The sequence below is a fragment of the Microcaecilia unicolor genome, chromosome 1 (genome assembly GCF_901765095.1).
Source record: "Microcaecilia unicolor chromosome 1, aMicUni1.1, whole genome shotgun sequence".
NCBI classification, from domain to species: domain Eukaryota; kingdom Metazoa; phylum Chordata; class Amphibia; order Gymnophiona; family Siphonopidae; genus Microcaecilia; species Microcaecilia unicolor.
Window position 1 is genome coordinate 684,250,050 of NC_044031.1, and position 16,075 is coordinate 684,266,124.

The following is a 16,075-nucleotide window of genomic DNA, read 5'->3' on the forward strand; positions in this document are numbered from 1 at the left end:
ATTAAATAAGCTGGAGATAATCATGTACACATCTGGCTCTCATAATCAATGTCACAATAAAAGGAGGCGTGAAATATCCAAACTCATATAACAGGCAATATTATACAGTTTTAAATTCGGTAACCCCAGACCTCCCTCTCAGTACAACAAACATAGTTGAGACAAAGGAGACCTGGGTCGCTAGAGTTCCACAAAAATTGGCATAAAAGTTGATCCCATAATGTTTCAGATCCGTATCTCGTAAGATGAATGATGGACGTTGAAGGACATACATCCATTTTGGTAATATTATCATTTTCAACCAACGAATTCTACCCCTTAAGGAAACCGGTAAAGAATTCCAACACCCACAGAGCCTGCGAGTCTCCTCTAAAAGGAGAAAAAGATTAATATGATATAAAGTGACAAATTATTGGGGATAAAAACCCCCAAATATTTTATAGAACGATGTGCCAACTGCAGGGGGAAGTACCCTGCCATCGGTTTGGCAAAGTCTCATATAAACTGAGGGCCTCAGATTTATCCATATTAATCCACAATCCTGAAATCTGCCCAAAGACCAACAGTAAATCTAGTGCACGGGAGAGGAAGGTCTCAGGCTCTGTGAATGCTGCCAGTAAATCATCAGCAAATAACCCAAAGTAAATATATGTGCACCCACCAGTATGCCCCTTTTGGTGCACTCCTGCAATAGCTTACATGCCAAAGGCTCTATACAAAGCACAAATAAAATGGGAGACAGGGGACAAACCTGCCATGTACCCCTCTGAACCTCAAAAAACTAAGAGAGGACCCCATTCAAAAGTGCCTGCACCAAAGGCTCACAATAAAGGAGACACACCATAGGCAGAATATTCCTTTCAAAACCAAATCTGTGTAATGTCTTCCACAAGTAAGGCAAGGAGACGTGATCAAAAGCCTGTTCTAAATCAAAATTTACTAAAAAAAAAAGCATCCCACCCCATCATCTGGATAGCAGAAATCGCACCTAACAGCTTACGTAGATCACTCACCGCGTTGTGCTCTTTAACAAAACCAACTTAATGTGAAGCTACCAGATGCCAGTGGCGTAGCCAGAAGTCAATTTTTGGGTGGGCCAACAGGTTGGATGGGTGGGCACTAGACAGTGGTGTGCTGGTAAATGTTTAACAACAGGCTCTCTCCCCGGTCCACCTCTGCACCCCCCCCCCCCCCCTGTGCACCTCCCCTCAAAATTGCAGAGCTGGCTATAGCTGGGGAGAGAGCCTGGGGGGGGGGGGGAGGCAATGCATTACTCTCTCCAGGAAAAAAAAAAATAAATGATCCCAGGTTCCAATCTAATTCATGTTTATTGTGGGATAAAATGCCATAAATAAGTAAATAAATATAAACTTTTAATGTTGAGCACCTGATTCTCAAAGTGGACATATTCCAAACACTAAAATGAAAATAAATTGATTTTTTTTTCTACCTTTGTTGTCTGGTGACTGTTTTTCTGATCATGCTGGCCCAGTATCCGATTCTGCTGCTATCTGTCCTCTTAACTCCGTTTCCAGGGCTTCCTTTCCATTTATTTCTTTACTTTCCGCCTTTCTTCTTCATTTCTTGCCCTACATCCTTAAGTAAATGCTGGGTCCTCTGCAGACGACTGTCCAGTGGATCCAGCTTCTGCCTATTTTCTTCATCTATGTGCAGTTTTTCTCCTCTCTTCCTTTTCCCTCATCTCTTCTATTCGCCTTCCTCACTCTTCCATCCCCTCCATCCATGTCCAGCATTTCTTCTCTCTCCCTTCCCTCTCCTCCATCCATGTCCAGCAACCCTCCTCTCCTCTGCCCTTCCCTCCATCCATCCATGCCAGCAACGCTCCTCTCCCCTGCCCTTCCGTCCCATCCATCCATGTCCAGCAACCCTCCTCTTCCCTCCATCCATCCATACCCAACAATTCTCATCTCTGCCCTGCCCCTATCCATTCATACCCAGCATTTCTGTTCTTGCCCCTGCCCCCTTCCATCCATCCATACCCAGCAATTCTGTTCTTGCCCCTGCCCCCCTCTGTCTATCCATAACCAGCAATTCTATTTTCTCCCCTGTCCCCTCCCTCCAGCCATCAGCGATTCTCCTCTCTCCCCTGCAATTCCCTCTGGGCTCCATCCTTCCCTTCCATTCAATTCCACCTGCCCGCCCTCTTCTCCCCCCCAAAATGTACAGTGGGAGCAGGCTGAGCTCCTGCATCTGCCTCCCTCTCCCAGACGCTGCCTACCGCCGCCATGATCACAGGATCTACCTCCCTCCGTCTCTCAGCACACATCAGCAGCAGCGCTGGTAGCGAATCATACACGCTGCCTTCTTCTAACCCGGAAGCGTCTTCTCTGCCGCGTTCCGCCCCCATTATCAGAACTTCCTGTTTCTGCTGGGGCTGGAAGCGGCAGAGAAGACGCTTCCGGGTTAGAAGAAAGCAGCGTGTATGATTCGCTACCGGCGCTGCTGCTGCTGATGAGTGGCAGTGCTGAGAGACGGAGGGAGGTAGATCCTGCGATCATGGCGGCGGTAGGCAGCGTCTGGGAGAGGGAGGCAGATGCAGGAACAGAACTCAGCCTGCTCCTTCCGCTCCGCTGCCTCCACTGCTGGGTGGGCCTGAACCCAAACTCCAGGCCCACCCGTGGCTACGCCCCTGCCAGATGCAGCAAAATATTAGATAAACAGGTGGCCCAAATCTTCGCATAAAGTTTAACATCTACATTAAATAGAGAAATGGGGTGATACAAACTAGTAAAATGAGGATCGCAACACGGTTTCAGAATAGGAATGACTGTAGCACCTCTCATCATTTGCGGGAATTTCCCCATGTAGCACACATATTAAAAGTAAAATATATTTCAGTTATTTTCTTCTCATATTATTCCTGTTTTGGAAAAAAATAAACATGTCATATTGCATGGAAATAAGGTATAATAAATCAAAAACTGTAAACTGATAACTTCTACAGGACTAATTTAAGAAATGCATTAAATAGATTTGGGGCGTTACATCCCTTCATCAGGTCACAATAAAATGAGTAGATCAAAGCTAAAAATGTTGCCTGTATACACAAATGAGTCATACATTATATTTCAGATCAAGGAAGCCTAGCACCCTGTTTCTAACCGTTGCCAGCCCAGACTACAAGTATCTGGTGCTTTGCCCATTTGATTTGTGCTTGCAGGTCTACATTATGTCTCTGTGAGATATGCTGCTCAGAAGTAGCTTTTTGCAAGGACCATTGCCATTTTATTCTGATAGAGGGAATGAAAATGTGCAGCATTTAACCTATCATGAAATTCTTGGCTTCATGCCCTACCCAATACATAATTAGTCATTTCTAGGGACCTCTAGTCCTTATGGATTATTTGTCGTACCCTAAGGGAGAAAATCATCTTGGACTCAAAGCACAATGCCTCATGACTTTCCCTGCCCTCTCTGTCCCTCTTACCAATTATTCAACCATTCATTCAACAGGATTCATCACACTTGGACTGAATCGGATTGTGTAGCATTCCTCATTTCAGCTATCTACTGTAAGTTCCTTGTTTGCTTATTTGTAATACAATTGGAAATTAAGAAAGTGAGTCCTCTCAAATGGGTATTGAGCTGGTTTAAATTACCTGGTAGGTTTCTAAAGATTTATTTATTTATAACATTTATACCCCACATTTTCCCACCTATTGGCAGATGTTTGACTTTCCCCAAGTCTTTATAGTTCATAACTGTTTATAGATTTTCCTCCAAGAACTTACAAACTTTTTTAACCCCAGCTATGATAACTGCTTTTACCACATCCTCTGGCAAAGAACTCCAAAGCTTAGCTGTACTTTTGAGTTAAGAAAAAAAACAAAACAAAAAAAAACCACACACACAAATATTGTAAGCTGCTTTGAGGCCGCTTTAAGTGGTATTAAGCGCGGTGTAAGTGCTCTGAATAAAATAAAATAAAAAATATACATTAGCTGCGTACGTCTAGTAGCGCTTTAGAAATGGTAAGTAGTAGTAGTAGATACATATTTTTTCTGATTTGTTTTAAATATATTACTTAGAAATATCATGAAGTGCTCCCTAGTCTGTGCTTTTCGAAAGAGTAAACCAATTAATGTTTATCCATTTCCCTCTGCTCATGATTTTATAGATCAGCCGCTTCTTCTCCAAGCTAAAGAGCCCTAACGTCTTCCGCCTTTCCTCAAATAAAAGCCATTCAATCCTCTATCATTTTGGTTGCCTCTCTGTACTTTTTCTAGTTCTCTCTCTCGGAGGTGTGATGACTGGACTTGAACACAATACTCATAGTGCGACTGTACCATAGTGGGATACAGAGGTATTATGATATTCTTAATGTTATTCTCAATTCCTAAGCACAATTACACACTACACTGCATTTTATAAAATACAAATGTACATGCACAGAACTCATGAACATTTGTGGAAGAAAATTAGTGCACTACTAGAGATAATTCTCAGAGCCTATTTGGCCATTCCACATAAGGTTAAGATAGCCCAGTGAGCTTTTCCTGGAATGTACAATAGCTGTTGGGAAAATAATTTTGAATCCATTTCTTTGTGATTTAGCACCAAGCCATAGGTTGTCCCGAATGCTAAATTCTAGCACCCATTAAGAGAATGTAAAACAATAGAGGCTTTTGTTTTCAGTTGGTATCTTCATCTCAGTTGGGCTTGCCTTTCTCCATTCATGAATAATTAACATAACATAGTAATATAGTAGATGACGGCAGAAAAAGACCTGCATGGTCCATCCAGTCTGCCCAACAAGATAAACTCATATGTGTATGTATACCTTACCTTGATTTGTACCTGCCTTTTTCAGGGCACAGACCCTACAAGTCTGCCCAGCAGTATTTCCCGCCTCCCAACCACCAGTCCCGCCTCCTATCACCGGCTCTGGCACAGACCGTATAAGTCTGCCCTCCACTATCCTCGTCCTCCCAACCACCAACCTCTCTTCCCCCACCTGCTCCGCCACCCAATTTTGGCTAAGCTTCTGAGGATCCATTCCTACTGCACAGGATTCCTTTATGCATATCCCACGCATGTTTGAATTCCGTTACCATTTTCATCTCCACCACCTCCAGCGGGAGGGCATTCCAAGCATCCACCACCCTCTCCGTGAAAAAATACTTCCTGACATCTTTTTTGAGTCTGCCCCCCTTCAATCTCATTTCATGTCCTCTCGTTCTACCGCCTTCCCATCTCCGGAAAAGATTTTTTTGCGGATTAATACCTTTCAAGTATTTGAACGTCTGTATCATATCACCCCTGTTCCTCTTTTCCTCCAGGGTATACATGTTCAGGTCAGCAAGTCTTTGCTCATACGTCTTGGAACGCAAATCCCATACCATTCTCGTAGATTTTCTTTGCACCGCTTCCATTTTTTTTAACATCCTTCGCAAGGTACGGCCTCCAAAACGGAACACAATACTCCAGGTGGGGCCTCACCAATGACTTGTACAGGGGCATCAACACTTCCTTTCTTCTGCTGATCACACCTCTCTCTATGCAGCCTAGCAACCTTCTCGCTACGGCCACCGCCTTGTCACACTGTTTCGTCGCCTTCAGATCCTCTGATACTATCACCCCAAGATCCCTCTCCCCCTCAGTACCTATCAGACTCTCACCGCCTAACACAAGTCTCTCGTGGGTTTCTACTCCCTAAATGCATCACTTTGCATTTCTTCGCATTGAATTTTAATTGCCAAACCTTAGACCATTCTTCTAGCTTCCTCAGATCCCTTATCATGCTTTCCACTCCCTCCCGGGTGTCCACTCTGTTGCAAATCTTAGTATCATCCGCAAATAGGCAAACTTTACCTTCTAACCCTTCGGCAATGTCACTCACAAATATATTGAACAGAATCGGCCCCAGCACCGATCCCTGAGGCACTCCACTACTCACCTTTCCCTCCTCCGAGCGAACTCCATTTACCACCACCCTCTGTCGTCTGTCCGTCAACCAGTTCCTAATCCAGTTCACCACTTCGGGACCTATCTTCAGCCCATCTAGTTTATTTAAGAGCCTCCTGTGGGGAACCGTGTCAAAAGCTTTGCTAAAATCTAAGTAGATTACGTCTATAGCACGTCGGTGATTCAATTCTCCAGTTACCCAATCAAAGAATTCAATGAGATTCGTTTGGCACAATTTCCCGATATTCAGCCAGTGGCAGACAGCACAATTGTTTTCAACCACCAGTGTTAAACCCGAATATTCAATGATGGGTCATATCCGAGGACCAGTACTGAATATCCAGATTTATTTTGGCCACTAAAAAGTTAACTGGCTATGCCAATATTCAGCGTTAACCAGTTAACTTTTTAGCAAGTGGCCTATTTTGACTGTGCAACATAGCAGGTTAGGCGCTAAATATCCACACCTAACTGACTAGCCGCTAACTGGGATATTCAGAGGGAGATAACCGGTTATCTCTCGCTAAATATCTGTGCTTAGGCACTTAAACTCTATTTAACTTGCCAGGAATTACTCTGGCTGGTTAAATAGTTTTGAATATCAGAGGGGGGGGAAGGGGGGGACTGAATTTGTTTATTTTTACTAGGTTCTCTTTGGGATCATCTTATACAGATAGGGATGGATAGTCAATGGGGCTTAAGTTAAGCTGTGCTGTTGAATGTCCCCTCCGACTGCCGTGGCACTGTGCATTTAGTGCCAGGACAGTCCATGGGCAGAGTTAGGGTGGAGCCAGTAGTTATGTGGTCACTGACCATATTCAGTGCTGGTGACAGCATAGCTAACTGGGCAGATGAGATCACACAAAAGGAAGTCCTAACCTTACCCACGTAGCTACGTAAATGTCAGCCCTGAATAGCAGCAAACACCCAATTAACTTTGGATTGGAGGCTGACCTGGACATGGCCCTGGAATTAAGTATCTGGGTTAGATTCAGCCCATGGTGGTCAGCAACTTTAAAACCGTCGACCGCTGTAGGGGGATAGTTTTTATTTATTTATTTTTTACATGCTATACAACGTGCTACAAGCGATTCCTCTCTTACCTGGAAAGTTTTCACAAAGAACTTCAACAGGCGTGTTTCTCTTTGTGTCTCCTATTTTCTGATACCGTTCCTTTAATGTGTCAGCCTATAGGAAACAAAGACAGCATATTTCAGATACTGCATTAGTGGATTGCTTAAAAATGTATTATTGCTAATAAAAAGGGTAATTCCTAAAGCCATGTCTGAGGGCAAAGCAGTGCTTTATCCATGTGGATAAATGTATATAAATACTGCATGACCACACAAGTTTACCTGGTGTGAGCAAAGGCATTCCTGGGCAGGATGGCAGGGGTTTGTATTTACACATACACTTTTGAAAAACAGTTATAAATGTGTGTGCATAGCTTCTCAGAAGTAAATTTCAAAGCAGGAGGCTTTTACTAGTGTGCACAGTTAAAGTTACCCTCAGAAATTTTAATACAGCTGTTAAGAAGGACAGTTCCACATTAATGTTAATTCCAGTGGTCTATATACTGGAATAAACAGATTTCTTTCCTTAAATTCAGGACAGAGGATAGAATTTGTAGCTTTCATATTTTAACAGACCAATCCACCATGAAGTAACCTATAACACAGTAAGTACTATTGAGGGAACTAAAAACCTCCTCCATGCACGGAGAAAATATAATTTTATATAATTATACAATTAGGAGGCTAAAGGAATATTTTCTCAGCATTTGGAACATATGGAACCAGTAAGCAAGCTGAGGGATCATTAGATTTGTAAATTAATAAATCATGGTTTGCAATGCCTTAAAAATGATTGTCAAGAAGAAATCTCAAATGAGTTAACACCATGAACTACACACAACTGGTTTGCCATATAGACAAATCTGGCAGTACAGTAACCCTAAAAATCCACGACATGGTTTCTAACCATGAATAATTTCCTTAACCTTCTAAAGTTTAAAAATGAGATAGTAAATTCTTTTAGATGGACATTGTAACCATGGGAATTATCTTGAATATCACTGCAAAAAAAAACCATGCACTAAAAATAAATAGCTGACTCTCCAAATTACTTGAGCGTGCTGTTCACCGCCGCTGCCTTGATTTTCTCTCCTCACATGCTATTCTTGACCCATTACAATCTGGTTTTCGCCCTCTCCACTCAACTGAAACTGCGCTTACTAAAGTCTCCAATGACCTATTACTGGCTAAATCCAGAGGTCAATATTCCATCCTCATTCTTCTTGATCTTTCCGCTGCTTTTGACACTGTCGATCACAGCATACTTCTCGATACCCTGTCCTCACTTGGATTCCAGGGCTCTGTCCTTTCCTGGTTCTCTTCCTACCTCTCCCTCCGCACCTTTAGTGTTCACTCTGGTGGATCCTCTTCTACTTCTATCCCTCTGCCTGTCGGTGTACCTCAGGGTTCTGTTCTTGGTCCCCTCCTCTTTTCTATCTACACTTCTTCCCTTGGTTCATTAATCTCATCCCATGGCTTTTCCTACCACCTCTATGCTGATGACTCCCAAATCTACCTTTCTACCCCTGATATCTCACCTTGCATCCAAACCAAAGTTTCAGCGTGCTTGTCTGACATTGCTGCCTGGATGTCTCAACGCCACCTGAAATTAAATATGACCAAAACCGAGCTTCTCATTTTCCCCCCCCCAAACCCACCTCCCCGCTCCCCCCGTTTTCTATTTCTGTTGATGGCTCTCTCATTCTCCCTGTCTCCTCAGCTCGAAACCTTGGGGTCATCTTTGACTCTTCTCTCTCCTTCTCTGCTCATATCCAGCAGACCGCCAAGACCTGTCGTTTCTTTCTTTACAACATCCGTAAAATCCGCCCCTTTCTTTCCGAGCACTCTACCAAAACCCTCATCCACACCCTTGTCACCTCTCGTTTAGACTACTGCAATCTGCTTCTTGCTGGCCTCCCACTTAGTCACCTCTCCCCTCTCCAGTCGGTTCAAAACTCTGCTGCCCGTCTCATCTTCCGCCAGGGTCGCTTTACTCATACTACCCCTCTCCTCAAGACCCTTCACTGGCTCCCTATCCGTTTTCGCATCCTGTTCAAACTTCTTCTACTAACCTATAAATGTATTCACTCTGCTGCTCCCCAGTATCTCTCCACACTCGTCCTTCCCTACACCCCTTCCCGTGCACTCCGCTCCATGGATAAATCCTTCTTATCTGTTCCCTTCTCCACTACTGCCAACTCCAGACTTCGCGCCTTCTATCTCGCTGCACCCTACGCCTGGAATAAACTTCCTGAGCCCCTACGTCTTGCCCCATCCTTGGCCACCTTTAAATCTAGACTGAAAACCCACCTCTTTAACATTGCTTTTGACTCGTAACCACTTGTGACCACTCGCCTCCACCTACCCTCCTCTCTTCCTTCCCGTTCACATTAATTGATTTGATTTGCTTACTTTATTTATTTTTTGTCTATTAGATTGTAAGCTCTTTGAGCAGGGACTGTCTTTCTTCTATGTTTGTACAGCGCTGCGTATGCCTTGTAGCGCTATAGAAATGCTAAATAGTAGTAGTAGTAGTAGTAAAGACAAGTGGCAGCAATCCAAATTTCCCATCATGTCATGATGAATTCTACTAGTAGCATTATGTTGCTTTCACATCAAAAAAGCATACAGGAAATCGCTCCATATATTTGTGGATAAGCCATTAATGAACTACCTAGTACACAAGCTTTATATGGTGCAGTTATTTGTTAGAAACAAGCACATTAGTGCTAGCAGTCTATGACAAAGCAACTCGAAACATCCAGCTAAGCGAAGTACAGGAAAAAGGGCTCTGATTATTTTACACAGAAACATACAAAAATGAAAGCAGATAAAGACCATATGGACCATTCAGTCTGCCCATCCATGCCATCTACTATCCCTTCCTCTTCCTTAGAGGTCCTATGTACTTGTCCCAAGCTTTCTTGAATTCAGATACCGTTTCTATCTCCACCACCTCCATCGGGAGGCCATTCCATGAATTCACCACCCTTTTTGTAAGAAGTATTTTCTGAGGGTGCTTCTGAGTTTATCCTCTTTCCATGCCTCCTCATTCCAGATATTCCTTTCATTCATGCCATGTAGGAATTTAAATGTCTATCATATCTCCCCTCTCCCAAAGCATAAATATTGAGATCATTAAGTCTGTCCCCATATGCTTTATGATGAAGACCACTGACCATTTTAATAGCTGTTTGCTGGACCAACTTCATCCTATATCGTTTTGAAGGTGTGGCCTCCAGAACTGTACACAATATTCTATACTAGTAAAAAAACGCCCGTTTCTGACACAAATGAAACGGGCGCTAGCAAGGTTTTCGTCGGAGTGTGTATGTTTGAGAGTGTGTGAGAGAGTGGATTTTGAGTGTGGCTTAGTTATTGTTTTGTTGGGGAGTGTGTGAGGTGCATGAGCAATCAGTGGTGCCATTTTGGTGTTGGGGTCTGTTGGGGGGAGGGTACCGTTGTTCCACATAATTGTATGTGTTTCTGTTGTTTGTGGAGGGGTTGGGGGCTCAGAGGGTGTGTGTGTGTGTGACTGAGGTACACAGGTGTGTGTGTGAGTGAGAGAGATGCTGCCTGTGTATGGCACTGGTTTTTTTTTGTGTGTTCACAGGAAAAACAGAAACAGAAAAGATAACCCTAGACTTGACTAAGATCTTTAGCTTGTGTACTGGGGTTATTAGGGGTGAGGTGGGGTGTGGGAGCAGAAGAGGGGGCATGTGTTTTGGCGATGGATAGGTGCGGAGCATAATGCTAAGGGGATCAGAGGGAGTTAACATGTTATCCATAAAGCTTTAGTACCTGAGGCAGCATTAAGTAGAACTGCAGTACCAGCTGACCTGACATACAGTCAGTGGTAATGACCTACACGGTAGTATCAGGGCTGGCCATACCCCATCTCTGCTATGACCTGCTCAGATCCTGCCCCTATCCAAACTAAACAGCAGAAGATTTTTGCGTTGCTTTCTGGCTTTAGTATGCGGTAGTCATTATCATGAACCTGTGGTAATGGCTATCCCATGCTGAAGCCATCAAGCAAGGTGAATATCGTCTGTTTTTTTGTTATTTCAAGGGTTGATTTGTCTCCAGATGGGCATACCTTGACAGGAACAGGAATGAACGTGGATATGTTAGGAACAATCTGTGAATTTACTGCCACTGTCTGTTTTTGGAAAATACATTCCTGTTCCGTGATGTAGAGGTGGGTTACTATAGCGAGCGTATCGTGTTGCGCGGTGGGCTTGGCGGAGAAGGATGCACGACGTCTTGCTGGGGATGTGTAGTTGGCCGCTTGTCTGTCTTGTACCGAGTCTTGTCTGCGGATTCTCTGCCCGATTGTCCCCCGAGTGTCTCCGGGTTCTACAGCCCCATTATCTCCCGATCAGCAGTGGCTGCACTGTAGAGCAAAGTGGAGCAAGGGAGGCTGCAGCCACTTCCCTCCAGCACTTTAAATGGTTATGTGTGTGAAGCAGATCTCGTGATCCCCCCTCCCCGATCTTCGGACGCATGGTAAAAGTGGTCGGCTACAACAGGGAATCCTTTTTAATGTGCACTTCCGCCTGAGATGCCGGGAGGGTGACGAGTAGGGAAACACGCTCCGCGTGTTTTCCTACTCCTCCCCCTGCCTGGGTCACGGTACTCCTTCCCCTGCCTGGGTCGTGGTTTTGTGTGGTGCGTCCGTGCTGGAGGCGGTGGGTGAGTGTCATTGCTCCGCCCTCGACGTCATCACGTTTGACGCGTGGGTGGGGCAGACACTCATGGACGAAAAGCGATCTCAGCCGCCTCACTTTTAGAACGTTGGGAAAGTGAGGCTTCATTAGAACGTTGGAGGTGCGTTTTATATAGAGAGATGAGGTCACAACAGAGTCTTACAAATGGACATCATCACCTCCTTTTTCCTACTACTACTACTTAACATTTATAAAGCGCTACCAGGGTTACGCAGCGCTGTACAATTTAACACGGACAGTCCCTGCACGAAGGAGCTTACAATCTAAAGGACAAAAAACTGCAGTCAATCAAATTGGGGCAGTCTAGATTTCCTGAATAGATGAATAATGATTAGGTGCCGAAAGCGACATTGAAGAAGTGGGCTTTGAGCAAGAATTTGAAGATGGGCAGGGAGGGGGGGCTTGGTGTATGGGCTCAGGTAGTTTATTCCAAGCATAGGGTAAGGTGAGGCAGAAAAGGCGGAGCCTGGAGTTCGCGGTGGTGGAGAAGGGTACGGAGAGGAGGGATTTGTCCTGTGAATGGAGGTTATGGGTAGGAGCGTAAGGGGAGATGAGGGTAGAGAGGTAATGAGGGGCTGCAGACTGAGTGCATTTGTAGGTTAATAAGAGAAGCTTGAATTGTATGCAGTACCTGATCAGAAGCCAGTGAAGTGACTTGAGGAGAGGGGTGATATAAGCATATCGGTCTAGGCGGAAGATAAGACGCGCAGCAGAGTTCTGAACGGATTGAAGGGGGGATAGATGGTTAAGTGGGCGGCCAGTGAGGAGTAGGTTGCAGTAGTCAAGGCGAGAGGTAATGAGAAAGTGGATGAGAGTACAGGTGGTGTGCTCAGAGAGGAAAGGGCGAATTTTGCTGATGTTATAGAGAAAGAAGCGACAGGTCTTGGCTGTCTGCTGGATATGCGCAGAGAAGGAGAGGGAGGAGTCAAAGATGACTCCAAGGTTGCGGGCAGATGAGACGGGGAGGATGAGGGTGTTATCGACTGAAATAGAGAGTGGAGGGAGAGGAGAAGTGGGTTTGGGTGGAAAGACAATGAGTTCGGTCTTGGCCATGTTCAGTTTCAGGTGGCGGTTGGACTATTCCTTTCCCTTTGCACCCAAGCATCCTTCTAACTTTCACCGTCGCCTTTTCTACCTGTTTGGCTACCTTAAGATCATCATATATGATCACATCCGTTCCACTCCTCTTTGATGCACAAAACATCTTCACCCCCTAAACCAGGGGTTTTCAACCCAGTCCTCGGGGCACACCTAGCCAGTTGGGGTTCTCAGGGTATCTTGAAAACCCCAACTGGCTGGGTGTGCCTTGAGGACTGGGTTGAAAACCTCTGCCTGAACTGTATTGTTTCCTCAGGTTTTCACAGCCCAAATGCATGACCCTGCATTTTTTAGCATTGAATCTTAGATGCCAAATTCTGGACATTTCTTCAAGCTTTGCTAGGTCCTTCTTCATGTAGTCCACACTATCAGGAGTGTCTACCTTATTGCAAATGTTGGTATCATCCGCAAAGAAGCAAACCTTACCAAATAGCCCTTCAGCAATATCACTTACAAAAATGTTAAAAAGAACTGATCCACCACTGGTAACATCCTTTTCCTCAGAGTGTGCTCCATTTACCGCTACACTCTGTCACCTTCCACTCAACCAGTTCCTAACCCAGTCACTTTAGGGCCCATACTGAGAGCACTCAGTTTATTAGTCACCTATGCAGAACAATGTCAAAGACTTTGCTAAACTCTAAATACACATCTAGCACTCACCCTTGATCCAACTCTCTGGTTACCCAGTCAAGAAATTAATCAGATTTGTCTGATAAGGCTTGCCTCTAGTGAAACTATGTTGCCTCAGGTCCTGTAATCCATTGGATTCCAGAAACTTCAATATTCTCGTTTTTAAAAACATTTCTATTAATTTACTTACCACAGAAGTCAGACTTACCAGCCTGTGATTCCCAACCTCCTCTTTACTTTCGTGGAAAGAGACCACATCCACCCTCCTCCAGTTCTTTGGGACCACTCCTGACTCTAGAGAAGGATTGCAAATGTCAGCCAGAGGAGCCACTAGAACCTTGCTAAGTCCTTTCAGTACCCTCGGATATATGCCATCCGGCCCCATCGCTTTGTCCACCTTTAGTTTAGCTAGCTCCTCATGAACAGTCCTCTGAAAACCGTTCAGCATCTACCAAATCTCCGTTCCTATTTCTATGGTCCTGCTCCTGGCCCTTCTGCTGTAAACACAGAACAGAAATATTTGTTAAGCAATTCCACCTTACATTTGAGTCTCACAATGCCACTTTTGCACTTCTGCCTATCATTAACATATCTAAAAAATGTCTTGTACCCCCATTTTACCATATTGGCTATTTTTTATTCCATTTGTATATTTGCTTTCTTGACTACCAGCTTCTGTAGCTTTTCCAGATATTGTCGCCTGTCTTCTTCTTTCTGCAATCTCTTATAGTTTATGAAGGCTAACCTTTTTTTCCTTACTTTTTTCAGCTACTACTTTTGAGAACCTCTTACTTTTATTTACTTTCCTTACAAAAATGTTTGTTGCCCTTACAATAGCTCCTTTCAGTTTTGAGCGTTCAGGTTTAGCTTTATTTCATATACTACAAATCTGTGAAAATCTAAGTAGTTTACAGAAAAAATTAAGAAAACAAAAAAAAACCCCACAATAAATGGAATTTATAAATTTATAGAACAAGAGGAGGCTAAGGTTACAATTTCGTCTTAATAAGGGATTAAGGGAAGGGAACAAAAATTACCCTAAAAATACAAAAGAAGGGGAGGCAAGACAGACAAACACAGCACACAAGCAGCACAATCCCAGTACTCCACTTAAAAGTAATCAAATTCAGTACAAAACTTGCAAAAATGTAATTCAAAAGCCTTATTAAAGAAATAAGTTTATAGTGCCCTCTTAAAAGAAAGTTCTAAACAAAAACTAAGCGGTACAGAGTTTCAAAGCATAGGAGCAACTATGGAAAAACAAGCGGATCTCTCATGATGGGAATGAATACGTAGATATGAAGGGACAAAAAGAAGGTGCTGATCAATACAGCAAAGGGTACACACTAGAGTGTATGGAATAAGTGAACAGAACAGAAACTGAGGGATCCCCCATATGGTGATGAATAGGGAGCCAATGTTCTAATTTCAAAAAGGGGGTAACTGTCATATTTACATGTGCCATGAAGCAGCTTAACCGCAGTATTGTGAATTAACTGAAGATGATGGATTTGATACTGAGGAAGATCAGAAAAAAAAAAGAGCTATAATAGTCAAGATGGGAAGTAACCAAAGAATGTACCAGTAGATGGAGAGACTGAAGATCAAAAAGGGAACGAGCATTAGAAATGTGATGGGGAAAAGCAAGATGGTTTGCCCACTGCTTTCCTATTTCTTCCAGATCCAGCTAACTCCTTGAGGTAATTCTCCATCTGAACAAAGATTTTTTTTCTAAAGTCTAAAACCTTCATTTTTAAATGAACCCTTTCCTCACCCCATGCCTGTCTTAATATTAAATCATCATCCGGTGATCACTGGATGCCAGATGATCACCCACTATAACATCAGAAACACTCTCCCAATTCGTAAGCACTAAGTCCAGTATGGCCGCATCCCGCATGAGTTCCATGGCCAACTGCTGGAACAGATCTCCCCGTAGAGAATCCAGGATCACCCTAATTCTAGAAGCCTGTGCAATAGGGATAACCCAATCAATATCTGACATATTAAAATCAACCTATTAGTACTACTTTCTCTTTCACATAATATCTAATTAAATCTCTATCTACTTCTTCCGTCTATGAAGGCCTGTATTTCCTCTTTCCAGACTGACCCACAGTGCCTCTTGCTTAACCTGTAGTTCCTGCAATTGTGTGACTTTAATATTATCTTTAATATGTAATGCCACTTCCCCTCCACCTTTCTTCCTACCCTCTCTTTCCTTACCAGATTACAGCTCAATATAGCTATATCGCAGTCATGGTTCTCTGTGAACTGCATCTCCGTGACCGCCAATAAATCCAAATCAGCCTCTTCTGTCACAGCTTTTAGATCCAGAACCTTGAGATCTAGAACAGGATGAAAGGTGCCTTCCTTCTTGGGAACCACAAAACAGATGGAGTTACTGCCTAAACCGTGCGGTTCCCGAGTGATGGGAATCACCGCACGTAAACTGAGCAGACTCCTTAAGGCATCTCTGATTGCCTCTGCTTTCCAGCAGGAATGACAGGGAGTCTCTAGAAACAAATCTGGAAGATGATGGTCGAATTTCAAGGCATAACCCTCTTGAATTACCTCTAGAACCCACCGGTCCAACGTAATAACCCTCTTGAATTA

General features: G+C 43.8%; 1 protein-coding gene across 4 annotated transcripts in view; it reads right to left on the reverse strand.

The window, feature by feature from the left end:
- The window catches only part of CSNK1G1 (casein kinase 1 gamma 1), a 424,976-nt gene that overhangs the window by 76,298 nt on the left and 332,603 nt on the right, over positions 1 to 16,075 (reverse strand). For all 4 annotated transcript variants that reach the window (XM_030188070.1, XM_030188057.1, XM_030188077.1 and 1 more), the window contains one exon: positions 7,029 to 7,113. In XM_030188070.1, coding sequence (XP_030043930.1) covers positions 7,029 to 7,113 — 85 coding nt within the window. The remainder of the gene's footprint in view (positions 1 to 7,028; positions 7,114 to 16,075) is intronic.